The 17,890-nt window shown below is 52.4% G+C and overlaps 1 protein-coding gene across 2 annotated transcripts in view; it reads right to left on the bottom strand.

Annotated features, from left to right (window-relative positions):
- Positions 1–17,890, bottom strand: part of KCNK13 (potassium two pore domain channel subfamily K member 13) — a 105,311-nt gene extending 87,421 nt beyond the window's left edge. The window contains exons 1-2 of one of the 2 annotated variants that reach the window (XM_051826153.3): positions 17,498–17,890; positions 16,162–17,110 (exon numbers count right to left, since the gene is read on the bottom strand). In XM_051826153.3, coding sequence (XP_051682113.2) covers positions 16,162–16,495 — 334 coding nt within the window. In that variant the 5' untranslated portion in view covers positions 16,496–17,110; positions 17,498–17,890. Of the gene's footprint in view, positions 1–14,421; positions 14,558–16,161; positions 17,111–17,497 lie in introns of those variants that run through there. The other variant, XM_089322643.1, reaches the window with a different exon arrangement.

Here is a 17,890-nt window from a genome sequence, read left to right as displayed (position 1 = left end):
AAGAATCGTGTTGGAGGACTTACGCTTCCTGATTTCCAAATTTACTACAAAACCACGAGGTACTGGCATAGAATACACAGGCAGATCAATGGAAGAGAACTGACAGGCCAGAAATCAACCCTCCCATTTATGGCCAATGATTTTTTTTTTCAAGAGTGTGGAAACAACTCAATGGGGAGAAGAACAGTCTTTTTTTTTTAAATAAATAAATAAAATGGTGCTGGGGAAGCGGGGGCTGGTGCTGCAGCACCGGCATCCCATATGCATGCCAGTTGGAGTCCTGACTGCTCTACTTCCTATCCAGCTCCCTGCGAATGCACCTAGGAAATCAGTGGAAGATGGCCCAAATCCTTGGGTCCCTGCACCCACATGGGAGACCTGGAAGAAGCTCCTGGCTCCTGGCTTTAGCTCAGTTCAGCTCCAGCCATTTCTGCCATCTGGGGAGTGAACCAGCGGATGGAAGACCTATCTCTCTGTCTTTACCTCTTTCTGTAACTCTTTCAAATAAATAAAACAAAAATCTAACATGCACCTTGCAAGAGAAATAAATTAGACCCATATCTCATACCTTGTACAAAATTTAACTCAGAATAGATCGATAACCTACACATAAGAAAGAACAAAACTGTAAGAGTACTCTTAGAAAACAGGTTCAAATCTTCATACTTGTGGATTATACGATTGATTCTTAGAGATGACACTAAAATCACAGGCGATGAAAGACAAAATAGATAAACTGCTGGGCTTCAGCAAAATCAAACATTTTGTGCTTCAAAGGATGCTAAGTAAGCAAAAACATAACATAGAGAAGTGTGCAAATTAAGAGTTTGATTAAGAGCTTGAACCTAGAATTTGTAAAGTATATTTACAATTTAATAATAAAAGCATGAATAACCCAACTGAAAGGTAGGCAAGGGGTTTGATTAGACAAGCGCATCAAGGAGATGTACGATAAATATACCAACAAGTGCACACGTACATCAAGAAGATACATAACAAATATTCCAAGAAACGCACAAAAAGGTGCTTGACATCATTTGCCACTTGTGAATGCATGGGCAGGTTCATTTTTGGGGGTGGGGGCAGAAGGGATTGGCGTTTTGTCTTGGCCCCAGGGAATCCAGAACAGGAAGCCCTAGCAGGTCCGGGGTGTGGGCCAGAGGATTCCTAGAGGACGGGGCACCTTGGGTTGGGAAACACAGGAGGAAGAGGGGAAGCCCTCCAGGGCTTGGTGCTGCTGCTGCACTTACAAAGATGACGGCTGCACGCGTCAAGTGCAAGTCTGCCAATGCAGTCCTAGTCCACCCTCTCCCGCCAACTCATCTTATTTTTTTTTTTAAGATTTTATGTATTTACTTGAGAAGTAGAGTTACAGACAGAGAGAGAGGTCTTCCATCCACTAGTTCACTCCCCGAATAGCTGCAATGGCCAGAGCTGTGTCATTCCTAAGCCAGGAGCCAGGAACTTCTTCTGGGTCTCCCACGGGGGTGCAGGGGCCCAAGGACTTGGGCCATCTCCTACTGCTTTTCCAGGCCACAGCAGAGAGCTGGATCAAACAGGAGCAGCCAGGACGTGAACCAGTGCCCACACATATGGGATGACGGTGCCACAGGAGGAGGCTTAACCCACTAAGCCATAGCGCCAGCCTTCTCATCTGATTTTTGACATCTGGGGTCTCTCCTTCCAACCTCTCTTCTGAGCACTCTTCTCTGGGGACCAGTTGAACTGGCTCAAACCTTTTGCCTCTTTCCTGCCCTCTTCCTTTTTTTTTTTTTTTTTTTTAAGATTTATTAATTTATTTGAAAGGCAGAGTTACAAAGAGGCAGAGAGAGAGAGAGAGAGAGAAGCTCTCCCTCTCTCTCTGTAACTTGACTTCCAAAATAAATACATTTTAAAAATAAATCTTTTTTTAAAAATTAATTTTCTTGCCTTTCCTTTCTGTTTGAAAGCAGAAGTAAAGCTTGAGCATCTAATGGTGCTAAAGGATTAACCAACGCTCCAAGGTGCAGGGGCAGGAGAATGGAACTGGAAACGAAGATGGAGATACGACAGAAGAAAAGCCCTCTGGGTCAGCAAAAGAAAGAAGGGCCGGGAGGACTGGGCTGTCAGCGATGGACGTGATCACAGGTAAACGATGCTACTGAGAAATCATCTCCAGGCGATGCGCCGCAGGACTAGGGGGCAAGGAGGTCGGAGGTCCAGGGAACGATTCTCGGTCCTCTAGAAAAGGCTCAATTCTGTTTATACACGTGGGAAACAGTGGTGAAAATGGTTTTTTAGAATGTTCTAAATTATTTTATATTTATTTGAGAGTCAAAGAGACAGTCGACAGAAAGCTCTCATCGGCTGGTTTGCTCCCCACATGCCTGCAACGGTCAAGGCAGAGCCAGGGGAACACGGAGCTCAATGCAGGCCTCCCACGTGGTGGTAAGAACTCAAGTACTAGGAGCCGGTGCTGTGCTGCAGCAGGCCAAGCCTCCGCCTGTGGTACTGGCATCCCATATGGGCACCGGTTGGAATCCCAGCTGCTCCACTTCCGATTCAGCTCCCTGCTAATGGCCTAGGAAAGCAGTGGAAGATGGCCCAAGTGCTTGGGCCCCTGCACCTGTGTGGGAGACCTGGTGGAAGCTCCTGGCTATGGATCAGCCCAGCTCCAGCCATTGCAGTCATTTGGGGAGTGAACCAGCAGATGGACAATCCCTCTCTCTGTCTCTCCTGCTCCATGTAACTCTGCCTCTCAAATAAATAAATAAATCTTAAAAAAAAAAAATAGAACTGAAGTACTTGGGTCATCACTAGGGTTGGAACAGGAGGGAAGCCAGAGTTGGGGATGGCAGCAGGCACCCACCCAGCTCCTATGACATGGGACGTGAGCACCTTAATATCTGGGCTGGATGCACACTCCCCAGAAATGGTTTTTATCCTCAGGTTTCAATGAGATTTCCTCCTGATCATACTAAAGTGACAAACACAGTACCTAAGTCAACATAATAAACACACAGCATTGAATAGAGAGCAGAAAAGTAAGGAAAGTACAGAACAAAGGAGAATGAGATGAAATGCACCAAATTTCCCTACAATAAGAAAACTCTCCAAGAGCTCAACAAAGGTAATACTAACAGAAGAATAGCAAGTTATGCGAGTGACATAAGCATTAATCCTAACTCTCTTTGCCCTGAATCCCACAATGAAATGTTACTGTGGGTGTTTGTGAAGCTTGTGGGGCGGATGGTCACGGTGTTCCTCAACCTCCAAATTCCACAGTGAATGAGAAAAGCTAGCTGAATGACAGACAGACAGCAGGATTCAGAGAAACAATAACTAGGAAACAGAATCCTTCAACATGCACCTGCTCATATCATCGTGATAATTTTAGAAATAAATCAAAAGCTAATTATATAGTCAAGCTCACAAAAGCTTTAAAATGGTAATCTTTTAAAATAACATTTGAGATGCGTTAAAAAACAAAATAGAGAATTGATGAGAATATTTATTTCAACCATAGAGGGGACCTGAATTTATGAAAAAGATAGGAAAAATTGCTAGTCAAAGTGAGTGTGTTTGAAACACTATGAAAGTCTTTCTACATACCAAAAAATTAAAGTCAATGAAAAGGTAACCAAATAGAATAATTATTTTTAGAGATTATACATATACATATATATAAGGGTACTTCAGATAGTGGAAAAACAGTTAAAAGATAAGTTTATTTTGGTATAAAACAATGTTGATATCCATGCGTAATTTTCCCATAGTATGCATTTCCACGTACTTTCTGAAAACCTCCCACGCACGGGCACGTCCAGTTGTATCTTAGAGCTCGGAACTTGGGAGGTCCCCTTCGCCCTGGAGGCAGTGCCTAGGAAGCCATGGAGAACCCCATGGGCTTCTTGGAGCACAGTTTGAAAACCACTGCCAGGTTCACGCACAAGATCAGTGCTATCACCATCTTCAGTGGCTGCTTAACACGAGGGAAGACCCGAGACCCAGATGACCCTGGAGTCAACGCACCAACAGCTAGCGGCAAAGTTAGGAAGTGACATAGGAGATGAAGGTCCTGGGGACAGGCACCCTGAGTTGGCATGGTGATGGGAGGGATGATGCAACTTTGAGGCATGAACTATTGCAGTGAGCACTAGAAGTCTCCACTGGCGGGGACTCCTGGAAGGAATAGGCATGATCTGCCCAAACCTTGTGTCTGTGGTACTGTAGCTACTGCAGGATCACAAACCTCTCCTGAGTGTGCCAGCCAGACCACTTCTGTCCTCTTATACTACCCCCCGTAATCTAGGGACCACAGCTGGAAAGAGCGATCATGATCTCTAACCAGCAATACTTTCCTCATCAAGGATCTCAAAAGAGGCCGGCGCCGCAGCTCACTAGGCTAATCCTCTGGGCACCCCGGGTTCTAGTCCCAGTTGAGGCGCTGGATTCTGTCCCGGTTGCCCCTCTTCTGGTCCAGCTCTCTGCTGTGGCTCAGGAAGGCAGTGGAGGATGGCCCAAGTGCTTGGGCCCTGCATCCGCATGGGAGACCAGGAGGAAGCACCTGGCTCCTGGCTTCGGATCGGCACAGCGCGCCAGCTGTAGTGGCCATTTGGGAGGTGAACCAATGGAAGGGGAAGACCTTTCTCTCTGTCTCTCTCTCTCACTAACTCTGCCTGTCAAAAATAAATAAATAAATAATAATAATAAATAAAATGGTTCTTAAAAGATCAAAGAAACTTCTCTTTCCCTTTTCCTTTCTAACGGAAACAGATAGATAAAAATTAACATTCATAAATCCTAGAATGCTGGTGAGTGGAGGGTGTGAGTTTTGTCTTGTGATAGAACTCTGATTTTAAGATACCGAACTTTTCCAGGTAGGAAACAAACAATTCAACAAACCCACATTCTCAGAACGGAAACTTTGAGCTTCCCCACCACACGTTCAAGGTGCAGCTCGAGAGGTGGCCCTCACACCTCACCCTGAAGGAACGCAAGCTCTTGGCAGCTACTCCCTCTGTTTCCTGATTCCCCACAACCATGCGTTGCTCCTCAGCCACAACCCTTAAATGCATCTGCTACTGTTCAGAGGAAAAATACATTAGAATGCCTTTAACACCACTGTTATGACTGGAAATATACTGTTATGATTGGAAAACTATCGAACAAAAACTTTCATCCTTATGAGGTCTGGATGGGAAAAGATTTTCTATGCACAAAGACAATGGAAGGAAGCACAAGAAAAATATGGAACTGCATAGAAATGAAAAACATTTCTCCGGCTGGTGTTATGTGGCCAGGGGTTAAGCTGCCACCTGCAACACTGACATCCCACATTAGAGTGCTGGTTTAAGTCCTGACTGCTCTGCTTCCAATCCAGCTCCCTGCCAACACCACTGGGAAGGCAGCAGAGGGATGCCCAAGTGCTTGGCCCCTTTGCCCATGCAGGAGACTGGGGTGGAGTTTCAGGCTCCTGGCTTTGGCTTAGCCCAGCCCCAGTTGTTGGGGTCATCTGGGGATTAAACCAGGGGATGGAAGATCTCTCTCTCTCTGCCTCTACCTCTCTCTGCTCTGCCTTTCAAACAAATAAAATACATCTTTTAAAAAAATGAAAAGAAAGAATAAAAGGGGCTGGTGCTGTGGTGCAGTGGGTTAAAGCCCCGGCCTGCAGTGCCGGCATCCCATATGAGCGCTGGTTAGAGTCCCAGCTGCTCTACTTCTGACCCAGCTCCCTGCTAATGTGCCTGAGAAAGCAGCAGCTGCACCCACGTGGGAAACCTGGAAGCAGCTCTTGGCTCCTGGCTTCAGATTGGCTCAGCTCCAGCTATTGCAGCCATTTGGGGAATGAACCAGAGGATGGAAGATCTCTCTCTCCCTACCTCTGTCATTGTCTTTCAAATAAATAAAATCATCTTAAAAAAATTTTCCATCTAACTATAGCTATAGATAGTTAGCAGAGAACAAAGGAAAAAAGTGTAACACAGGGGTCAGCACTATCGTAAAGTAGGTTAAGCATATGCCTGCAGTGCTGGCATCCCATATGGGCACCAGTTCAAGTCCTGGCTGCTCCATTTCTGATCCAGCTCCCTGTTGATGGCCTGGGACAGCCGTATTAGATGGCCCAAGTGCTGGGGCCCCTGCACCTGCTGTGTGTGAGATCTGGAAGAAGCTTCTGGCTTCAGATGGGCACAGCTCCGAATGTTGCGGCCATTTGAGGAATGAACCAATGGGTGGAAGACCTTTCCGTCTGTCTCTCCCTCCCTCTGTCTATAACTACCTCTCAAGTAAATAAATAAAATCTTTTAAAAAATGATACAATCACTTAGACTTTAGGGCAAAGGCTAAAATCCTAAAATTCAAAAATAAAGCACACTTACACACTAACACAACATCCCCCTGCTTGCAGTAGAAAAATGTGTGAGAATTAGCTAGCTGATTCAGAGACAATGCATTGTAAGTACTTTCAATATATATTTAAAATAATTAACTTTAGTATAAATCAAAGCAATTTTAATTCTAATGAAAGTGATTGTTGCCTAATTACAATAATGTGCTCATGGTGCTATAGAAAGTAATGAGATACAAAATATGATGTGTGGGGAGCAATCCGGACTGGACTAAGTTGCTGAAATTAAGACTTATTCTATGCATCTGCTCTCCCACAATATGGCGCTGGGAGAGAAGTAAACAGCTTCCACACAGCTGCCTCCAGTTCAGCTAATAAACTGTAGGACTTGCTCCTGATTGGAGAGCAGCGTACTCGGCGTGTGGGCAGCCGAGTTGGGATTGGCGGAGGAGGACTATAAAGGAGGAGAGAGACGGCATGCACCAGGAACATCTATGGGGAACATCTAAGGGAACCCGTGCAGCCCCCGAGAAAGCCGGCCGGCGGTGTGCCGCTCCCCTGCGGAAGTGGGGAATGTGGCCAGGGGGAACTGCCCTTCCACGGAGGTGGAAGGGATAGTAGCCAACCCGGGAAGAACCAGCAGCAAACCCGGGGAGGGCCAAGCAGACAAAAGAACAGCGCAGGGTCCTGTGTCGTTCCTCCACGAAGAGGGGGAGCGACATAATGGTGCCGTGACTCGGATATGAAGCCTAGGCAGGGTTTAGTGTCGTTCCTCCACGAAGAGGGGGAGCGACAATGATGTATTTCACTGATTTTATGATGTATCTCAGGGCAGCGCTGTGGTGCAGTGAATAATGCCACAGCTTGCAGTACCAGCATCCCTTATGGGCACCGGCTGCTCTGTTTGCTATCCAGTTTCCTGCTAATACACCTGGGAAAGGAGAAGATGGCCCAGGTGCTTGGGGTCTCCATCCATGCGGGAGACCTGGATGAAGCTCCTGGCTTTGGATCAGCTCAGCTCTGACTGTTGTGGCCATTTGGGGAGTGAATCAGAGGATGGAAGACCTCTCTCTCTCTCTCTCTCTCTAGCTGTCCCCTTTGAATAAGTAAATAAATAATTTTAAAAAAGGATATATCTTTCAAGTTTTTTTTTTTTTTAATTTAAGAGGTGGAGAGCCAGAGAGAGAGAAAGAGAGAGAGAGAAATCAAGAAAACCTCCCACATGCTGGGTCACTCCCCAAATGCCCACAACGTCCAGGGCAGAGCCGAGCAGGAACCGGGAACTCAACCTGGCTATCCCACGTGGATGGCAGGGATCCCAGTGTCTGCACCAGCGGAGAGCTGGAGACGGGCGCCAGGACTGGATACCACACCCAGCTGCTCCGATGTGAGATGTGGGCATCTTAACTGGTGTCCTACCCGCTAGGCCAAATTCCCACCTGCCCTCGCCCCGACATTCTACTACATCTGAAATCGGGAAACATCTGACAGCTGTTAGCAGAATTTAAGTAACGGCTCTTTATTTTTATAATGGCACCTAAAATTATGATACATCTTAGATTTCCTAAGAGTGTTTAGGTTCAATACAGTATGATGCAGAGCGTGTTAACGAACAGTTGTTCTTGTTGTGCAGTGAAGGGTGATTTCTCGTTTTTATATCTTACCACACATTTCTAGCCTTCTAAAATGTAGCTCTATTTCTTTCATCATTGGGCATGGAACAAAATGGACCTTGGTTCCAATTCTGACTTCACTGCTTTATAGCGGGGTGGTCTTAAAGAACAGCTTTTTTTTTTTTTTTTTTAAGATTTGTATTTATTTATTACAGACAGTGAGAGCTAGAGACAGAGAGAAAGGTCTTCCTTTCGCTGGTTCACTCCCCAAATGGCCGCAACGGCTGGAGCTACGCCGATCCAAAGCCAGGAGCCAGGAGCCTTTTCTGGGTCTCCCACACGGGTGCAGGGACCCAAGGACTTGGGTCATCTTTTTTTTGTTTGTTTGTTTGTTTGTTTGTTTGTTTTTTGACAGGCAGAGAGAGAGAGAGAAAGAAACAGAGAGAAAGGTCTTCCTTTTTCCGTTGGTTCACCCCCAAAGTGGCCGCTACGGCCGGTGCGTTGCGGCTGGTGCACTGCGCTGATCCGAAGCCAGGAGCCAGGTGCTTCCTCCTGGTCTCCCACACAGGTGCAGGGCCCGAGGACCTGGGCCATCCTCCACTGCACTCCCAGGCCACAGCAGAGAGCTGGACTGGAAGAGGAGCAACCAGGACAGAATCCGTTGCTCCAACTGGAACTAGAACCCCAGGGTGCTGGTGCCACAGGCGGAGGATTAGCCTAGTGAGCCGCGGCGCCAGCCATGGGCCATCTTCTACTGCTTTCCCAGGCATAGCAGAGAGCTGGATTGGAAGAGGAGCAGCTGGGACTAGAACCGGAGGGTTAACCTACTGTGCCACGGTGCTGGCCCCTAGCGAAGAGCTTTGTGTCTGCTCCATGTTGCCCTGGGTTTTGGCTGAGGGATGTCTGATGAACTGCGCTCTACACTGGGGGGCGCCAGGCAACGATGGAGCTCGCAGTCCTTCCTGCTGAGGGCGGAGGTGTGGGGGAACCTACTCACCACATTTTCACGTCCCCTCACAACAAGTGCAGGAGAAATTTTTATTCCACTCTGAAAAAATTGGGTGTCTTCCAAGAAGCCAGCTGGGAGAGGGGTAACCGCTTACTGTCGCTGCCTCTCTGACAACTGGGAAACTCAGGCCATTTGGGGGTCGCTTCTGTTGATTATGCAGGTCCTTCTGATGTGTATTTCTGTGTCTCAAGAGTCCTATCCTTCTTGTGTTTTCTCATCTCCCAACGCCTTAAACCCACCAGTGCCCATTTCTGGCGCAGGTTCCGTGTGCACGAGTAGTGGCCACCAGCACTATTTGCCAACATCAAGTCCTGCCCAGGGCTGGACTCACGGGAGGACTGTGTTTCCTTAACCCCCTGAAGCTGGGGACAGCCGTGTGACTTGTGTCTCTTCCAGGTGGAGCCTTTACATCGCTGGTGCTCAGCCTTCCGGCCACTCCTGCTCCTTCCTGGGCGATATGGAAGCATCTGGTTCTAAAGCAGAGCCCCAGACAAAGGCAGCCCCAAGCCCCGAGACAGGCCGGGGAGCTGCTCGGGCCGTGCTGCCCTCTGGATGGGGAGCACGTCAGTTTAAAAACTATTTATTTTAGGGTCGACGTGGCGTAGCAGGTTAAGCCACCACCTACAAGTGGAATTCGAGTCCTGCTGCTCCACTTCTGGTGCAGCTCCCTGTCAATGCTCCTGCAAACACAGTGGAAGATGGCCCATGTACCTGGGCCCCGCCACCCACGCGGGACACCAGGATGGGGCTCCAGGCTCCTGGCTTCAGCCCGGCCCAGCCCCAGCCAGTGTGGCCATTTGGGGAGTGAACCAAGATGGAACACCTCTTTATCTCTCTGTCTCCCTCTCTCCACTTTCTCTTTCAAATAAATAAATAAATCTTTAAAAATACTTAGAGAGAGAGAGAGAGAGAGAGAATGAGAATGAGCATTCCCTCTGTTGGTTCACTCCCCAAAATGCCTGCAATGGCTGGAGCTTAGAGTCAGGAACTCAATCCAGGTCTTCCACATGGGTGGGAACCCAGCCAGATAAACGGCCACCTGTTACCTCCCGGGGTCTGCGTTTGCAGGAAGCTGGTGTCAGGGGCAGAGCAGGTAGTGAAGTCAGGCACTCTGCCTATGGGTTGTGGATGTCTTAACTGTTAGGCCAAATACCTGTCCCAGGGGCTAGTGCCATGTTGCAGCAGGTAAAGCCACTGTGACACTGTGGCATCCCATGTGGCTGCTGGTTGGAGTCCTGGCTGCTCCACTTCAGATCCAGCCCCCTGCTAATGGCCTGGTAAGCAGCGGAGGATGGCCCAGGTGCTTGGGCCCCTGCACCCACATGGGAGACCCAGTGCAAGCTCCTGGCTTCTGGCTTCAGCCCGGCCCAGCCCTGACCATGGCATAAACTTTTTGCTGTATCACATGACTGAGATTTGGGGGTTATCTTCTTACTGCAGCATAACCTCAGCCACACTGATTACATCACGTGCAAGCTGCTGCCTCGAATCCTTTTGGACAGAAACTCTGTTACAAATGCACAAACACAGACACAGACTCCCAACAAAAGCCTATTTGAGAGAAAAGATATTTACAGATCATTTACAGAATATGCTGTCAGTCTGTGTCTCCAAATACTTTTTTTTTTTTTTTTTTTTTGGCAGGCAGAGTGGACAGTGAGAGAGAGACAGAGAGAAAGGTCTTCCTTTTGCCGTTGGTTCACCCTCCAATGGCCGCCACAGCTGGCGTGCTGCGGCCGGCACACCGCGCTGTTCCGATGGCAGGAGCCAGGTGCTTCTCCTGGTCTCCCATGGGGTGCAGGGCCCAAGCACCTGGGCCATCCTCCACTGCACTCCCTGGCCACAGCAGAGAGCTGGCCTGGAAGAGGGGCAACCGGGACAGAATCTGGCGTCCCAACTGGGACTAGAACCTGGTGTGCCGGAGCCGCTAGGTGGAGGATTAGCCTAGTGAGCCGTGGCGCCAGCCTCCAAATACTTTCAATTTATTCTTGCTCAAGTCTGATCACCAGCTCATTTCACAATCAACATCCAGGAATTGTGTCTTAATATTATGTTCTGGCTCTTTTATTAGTGTGGGAGAAGATACATAAAATCCTTTCAAGTCCTGAGAAGTATGTAACCCAGGAGCATTCAATATATTCACAATGCTGTGTAAGCATCACCACTACCTATGCTCAAAACTTTCTAATCATCTAACATCACTAAACAGTAACCCTGCCCTTCCGCCTTCCCTCAGCCCCGTAACCTCCTACTTGATCTTGATGAACTTGCCTGTTCTAGGTTCTCCACGTAAGCGGAGTCCCAGAGTGCTTGTCCTCTGTGCCTGGCATATTTCTCTGAGCACAGTTCTTTTCAAGGCTCAGCTGTGTTGTAGCATTTCTCCACGTCTCATTCCTTTATGTGACTGAGTGCCAGTCCACTGTGCACGTGTATCGCATTTTGTTTGTCCACGCATCCGCTACCGGCCACTTGGGCTGTTGCCACTTTTGGCTATAGAAATAATGCTGCTATAAACATTAGCATTGAAATATTTGTTTGAATCCTCACTTTGAGCTGTTTGCACTCTCCACCCAGGAGCAGAATGCTGGCTCATATTGTCACTCTATGTTTAACCTTCTGAGAAACTGTTTTCCACTCTGCTTTGACGCTTAAATCACAGTTCAATTAGATAACTGATGCGTGCAGTTCTCAATTTCATTTTCCAGGAAAATGTCCTGCACAAAATCACAAGGGGAAGATTCTTCAGAGAATCGGGCTCTGGGAAGCCGCCTATGTTTCCTCCTTTGTGATAACAAGAATCCTAGGCTGGGTCACGACTCTGGCCGAGGGCTGATGATGAAAAACAGCCCCAAGTTCCTGGGAATGTCTCCCCAACCCAAGCTCCTTCACAGACCCCCTTTAACCACTCACAACAGGCGTGGGAGTATCAACACCCCAGCCTGCACACCTAGGATCACGTGGGTTGTGAGTTCTGTGCTGCTTCTGGCTTCCACTAAGGATCTCACAGCAGGTGCACGCCGTGGTGTGCGTCCTCACCCGGCCACTCTGCATACACTTCCCTGCCTTGTATCACTTCCCCCTTCCCTCGCCTGTATCCCCTGCACCTCCCCGTAAACTTTCTGCACTCAGATTCCTGGCTCTTTGCTACTGAGGGAACTCAAACCAACACAAAGCTCCTTTCCAGCCCCTTTCTAGATCCTTCTGTCTTCCATATTTCTGTTCCTCCTTTCCCTCGGTCAGGTATTTCACTTCCCTTTTATGACTGCTTTCCCGCGTGCTTCCTTGTCTGCTACATGCAAGTCTTGGCAGAATAAAGCATGATGGAATTAATTTTTAGGGGACACCATCATATAATAGTACGATAATAACCCAGGTTACAGCCGATAGAATTTCACTCTTGTGGGGAGCAAACCGGACTAGACTGTTACTGGAATTAAGACTTATTCTATGCATCTGCTCTCCCACAATATGGCGCTGGGAGAGAAGTAAACAGCTTCCGCACAGCTGCCTCCAGTTCAACTAATAAACTGTAGGACTTGCTCCTGATTGGAGAGCAGCGTACTCGGCGTGTGGGCAGCCGAGTTGGGATTGGCGGAGGAGGACTATATAGGAGGAGAGAGACGGCATGCACCAGGAACATCTATGGGGAACATCTAAGGGAACCCGTGCAGCCCCCGAGAAAGCCGGCCGGCGGTGTGCCGCTCCCCTGCGGAAGTGGGGAATGCGGCCAGGGGGAACTGCCCTTCCACGGAGGTGGAAGGGATAGTAGCCAACCCGGGAAGAACCAGCAGCAAACCCGGGGAGGGCCGAGCAGACAAAAGAACAGCGCAGGGTCCTGTGTTGCTCCTCCACGAAGAGGGGGAGCGACACACTCTCATTTTAACAACGCATACATGCATATGCCTGGGGGAAAAGGCCAGAACAAAATGCACCAGGATGCTAGTAACGGCTAATTCTGGTGATACCATGACAGATGGTTTAATTTTTTCTTCTTTACATTGATTTTACAAAGAACATGAAGCTTTAGCTTGCTCATCTATACATGGGCGAGGTCACCCCTACCTCACGGAGCTGTGCTGACTGACATGAAGTGTCAGGGTAAGGCAGCATAAACTGCCTCCCATGACCACAAATTCACAGTGCGCACTTAGTATGTGCTCACTGAAGGGTGCCAGGCGCCGTTACTACAGCAACAGTAAGCAAGTAAAAGCCAAGTGTTAGAAACGAGACAGTAGGGGCAGGCAGTTCGCCTGGTGGTTAAGGGGCCCATGTTCCCATTGAGGCTGCCTGGGTTCAGATCTCGGCTCCACTCCTGACGCCAGCTTCTTGCTAATGCAGACTCCGGGAGGGAGCCGTGATGGCTCAGGACTGAGGGCCTGGTACCCAGGGGGGAGACTGCACTGAATTCCCGGCTCCCAGATCCAACCATCACAGGCCTCTGGGGAGTGAATCAACGATGAGTGTGCGCTCTCGCTCGCTCTCTAATAAATAAAAATTTTTTAAAAAGACATGACAAAGTAAAAAAAAAAAAAAGCCCACACTTATGCTTCCTAGTCATATAATGCTTTGTACTTTTTACCAAGCACTCACATGCCAAAGTGCCTTGCCCTTCACAAGAACCTATAAGAGCTTTGGGAGAAGTGGGCAGGAGGCGGAAGCAGGTGTCACTGAACAGTGAGGGTGCACCAGGTGCCCAGGTGGGCTCTCTGCAGGTGCCCTACATGAGAAGCATGGAGCTCAGAAGCGTTAGGAATCGTGCCCAGTTACAGAGGCACCAAAGTCTCCAACCCTAGATCCTGCCAGTCTGGTTCCACTCCACTGAGCCACGCGATCACCTCTGCAGCTCAAATGCCCGGGTTCACACGGGCCCAGCTCCCCAGGCAGCCCCGGTGCCTGCTGCACCCACGCTCCCGTCCTTACCCCCCACTGCTCCTTCCCCCTCTACAGCTCTGGGGGTCGCAGGGGGTGGTTTCTGATGGCGGTCAAGAGCACTCCGTTCCCTAATTTCCCACCAGCTCATCACTCTACTGAAACCAAAATCTTGTACTTGCTACACAAACACAACAGGCTCAAGGCTAAGTCCAGAGCAACACCTGCTTATTACATGTTCACCCCGAGACCTTCCTAAGTAGAAACTCTGGAACCGTCTTTGGAGCAGGAAGTGTTCTGAGGGACTTCAGGAACATGGCTAACACAGCCCTGCAGGGTGTGGGCTGGGAGAGAGAGCCATGGGGGGGGTGGGGTGTCACTCCTCCTCCATCCCCCCCAGGGTCCTGGGTCCTGGTCGTCCAGAGAACGTGGCGAGTGCTTCCGGGATCCCCAGTTATCATGGCGCCATCACGGCCTGCCAATGGGCAGTGCCACCCAAGCTGGCCGAGGGTTGTGAGCCAGGATGCTCTGCACAGAACTTTCGGTATACCCCGTGTGTGTCCCTGGTCATGCCGGTCCCTTCCGTCCCATCTCCTACTCACCAGCTGTAGCTTTGGCTCCTGGACTAACCATTCTTCACGGGTCACCTGAGGCTGATCTCTTCCCTCCACGGTGCTCCCCCTCCCAGCATACCACCTCCACGTGTGGGAGCCCCGGGGCGCTCCACCTGGGCCCCCCCTCCCCTGATGAGCCTTCTGTGCAGCACTCAGCACACACACCTGGTGCTGTGGCCCTTTCGCCGCTCCTGGGGATCTTGCAGTGGGAGGCAGGGGGGATGCGGCTGCCTCTCTCTGGCTAGCCTTTCACACCCTTCTCCCGCTCCAGCCCTCTCTTCTCCATCTCTACAGCATCGTCCCCGAATCCATTAGCACCAGATTAAGCTTCAAGGGTGAACAGTCTTGAGGGGTGTAGCGCAGAGACCCCCCATCTTCTGCTGGGGACCAAAGCATAACAGACCAAAACCACGCCACACCCTTGCTCAAACTCTCCCTGGCTCTCGGCTGCCTCCAGGTAAGCTCGGTCTAGCTGGTTGGTCTGACAGTGAAGGCCCCTCCATCCCGCTAGCCAGCAGACCTCCCTAGCCTCCCTTCCACTGCTCCCACCAGACAAGCCAGCTCGCAGCTGCTGAATGTAATTCTTGCCTGCCCCAGAGACAACACACTTTTCGTCCTCAAACCCAAATCGTGCTGAACCCTAACTAGTTCAGCTCGAAAGCCATGCTTGCCCTGGTTCTTCCTAGTAGGAAATGTTTCCACCTTACAGAATGCATATCACTGCCAATCTGGGATTCTACCTGATCTGCTCTCTGTAAGCATGACGTCAAGGACCGAGTCTTTAAATTCGGGCTTTAGGGGTGGGCTTTATGGCGCACTGGGTTAGGCTGCTCCACAGGATGCCCTTATCTTATACCCGAGGGCCAGGGATCGAGTCCTGACTCTGCTTCTGATCCAGCTCCCTCCCTGCTAGTGCACTCCCTGGGAGGCAGTGGGGAATGGTTCAAGTTCTTGGGCCCCTGCCACTCATGTGGGAGACCCGGATGGAGTTCCAGGCTCCTGGCTTTGGCCTGGCCCCGTCTTGGCTGTTGCCAGCATCTGGGGGAGTGAATCAGCAGATGGAAGATCTCTCTCTCTCTCTCTCTCTCTCTCTCTCTCTCTCTCATAAATAAAAATAAACTCGGGCTTTTCCTTGGCCAGCAGCTGGCGCACAGAATAAAGTCAGTGAATGTTCACATATCCCTGTCCCTGTCTGCAGCTGTCTTCTGCAGAGTCGCAGGTGCTGATGCTGCAGGCCTGGGGAGGGGCCGTAGGCTGCATGGCCTCTCTCTCTCTCTCTCTCTCTTTACAAAAGCAGTTAGCTTATTTGAGAGGGGAAGAGGGAAAGGAAAAGGGGGGGAGGGGAGGAAGGGGGAGGGAGAACAGGTGCTCCCATCAGCTGGCTCCCTTCCCAAGTGCTTTCAATGAAGATAGGAACTCAACCCAGTAGCTGTGCCACTAGGCGCAGGAACTGCATTACCTGACCCACCACCTGCTGCCTCCCAGGGTCGGTCTACAGGAGCAGGAAGCTGGAATCCGGGGCTGGAGTCGGATTCGAGGCCAGGTACTCCCGGGTAGGATCAGACCCGCTCGCCCGCCCGCCCGCCAGGACTGCATGTGCCACCAGCTCCCAGGTGGGGCAGACGCTGCCAGTGCGCAGGCCGCCTGTGGATAGCACGGAGGCACCCGCGCCTGCAGGTCGCGAGCCGCGCTGGGGAACGGCGGCCGGGGCCTCGCGGGCCCACTCACCTATGGTGGACACGACGGTGCCCACGAAGTAGAAGGCGCCTGTGAAGTCCCAGCGCGGGCGGACGTTGTCGACGCGGATGCCGGCCCTGACGGCCTCCTCGTAGTGGCGGAGGAGTCCTCGCAGCTCGTCGCGGCTCAGGTTGTGGCCGCGGCTGAAGTTGGCCAGGCGCTCCTCCCAGCGTTGCTTGGCCTGGCGCTCGTGCGCCCGCTCCAGCGCCGAGAAGACGGCGGCGCCGCCCAGCAGGTAGAGCGCGATGAGCACGGCGAGCAGCAGGAAGCGCGCGTTGTCCTCGTGCAGGAGGCCCAGGCCGCAGCTGCAGGTGCGGCCGGCCATGGCCCGACGCGGAGGCAGCGCGGGGCCGGGCGCTCAGCCCTCGCCCATGACCGCCGCTCGCCACGCTGGGCGGTGCGGCTCCCCGGGTCGCCGCCTCGGCCGCGCCTGCCCAGCCGGCTCCCCACGTCCGCCTTGAGCCCTGGTTTCGAATCCTCTTTGCCACCAGAGTTCTCCGTGACGCTCAAGAGCGGTGGGACCGGCGCAGAGCCCGCTTCTGCTTGGCCAGCGGATGCGGCGCTGGGTTTCCAGCCCGCGCCCTACCCGGCTCCGACCGGGGAGGGGGCGTGGCGCGGCGTCAGGGCCAGCTCCAGCCGACTCGGATCTCCCCCCGAGGTCTCGGCCCCTGGGACCATCGCTTCTCACGCCGCTGACGGCCGGGACGCGCGGTCCGCCTGCTGGCCGTGGCACGGCCGCCTCTGCGGGGTCCGCGGGGGCGCGTCCTAGTCGTGGTGTCGCCCCGGTGGCCTCCGGAGTCCCCGACCCGGCTGCCGGAGCTTAGAGGCTGGAGCTGGTCCCCGGTGGGGGCCGGGATGACCCGACTGTACTGAGCGAGGGCTGCGGACTCGGACCGCCTGCTCGGCCCCCGCGCGGCGCGGCATCCGGCGGGCGGAGGGGCTGGAGAGAGATCAGAAAGGGAGGTTGGAACGAGGGCGCCAAGGAAGTCAGAGGCCTCTCCCCCGGGCAGTCGCCCTTGGCCTCTGGGTCCTCCGCGGGGGCGTCGTCTGCCAGCGAGGCTCGGCCCGGCCCCGACGGAGCGCGTCCGGCGAGCCTGCTTGGTGCAGGGAGAGGCATCCAAGGACGGGGACGGGGGCCCCCTGGCCACAGTGACCCCGGAGACCTCCCTCTCTTGCGCACGGGCTGCGGGCCTGGGCTCCACGCAGAGTGCGCTCCCCACCCGCACCCGGCGCACACCCGTTGCCAGCGCTCCAGCAGACCGCCAGGCCCCTCCCGGAGACCCCACCTTGCAGGGGCGCTGGGGCCGCGGCCGCGCTCGGCTCTCACCTCCCTGGGAGCGCTCTGTCCGTGCCGCTCCGCTGGGACTGTCCCCCGAACCCCTCGCCGCTTCCGCCCTGCGGCAGAGACCCGCGCGGATCTCTACCTTCCCCAGCAGGCGCGCGCCGACGCTGCAACAGGTGGAGCCGCGCGGCTGCCTGCGGCGGCGACTCCACCCCGTCGCCCGCCTCCAGGACGCGCAGGGCCGCCTCCGGCTCTGGACTCCGCCGGCTGGGGCCGGGCGCTCGGCGGGCGGACCTCGGGGCTGCGGCGCTCACACCCGGGGCGTGCGCTTCCCGGAGATGGGCGCTCGGCAGGCCTACGCCGGCCCGTCGGGGGCCAGGAGAGGGCGCTCGGCCCCCTCGCTACACTTGTCGCCCCACCCATGGACAAAGCCACCCC

The sequence above is a fragment of the Oryctolagus cuniculus genome, chromosome 20, assembly GCF_051225735.1.
Source record: "Oryctolagus cuniculus isolate XC-2025 breed Fujian yellow rabbit chromosome 20, ASM5122573v1, whole genome shotgun sequence".
NCBI lineage: Eukaryota > Metazoa > Chordata > Mammalia > Lagomorpha > Leporidae > Oryctolagus > Oryctolagus cuniculus.
This window is presented reverse-complemented; position numbering and strand designations above follow the sequence as displayed.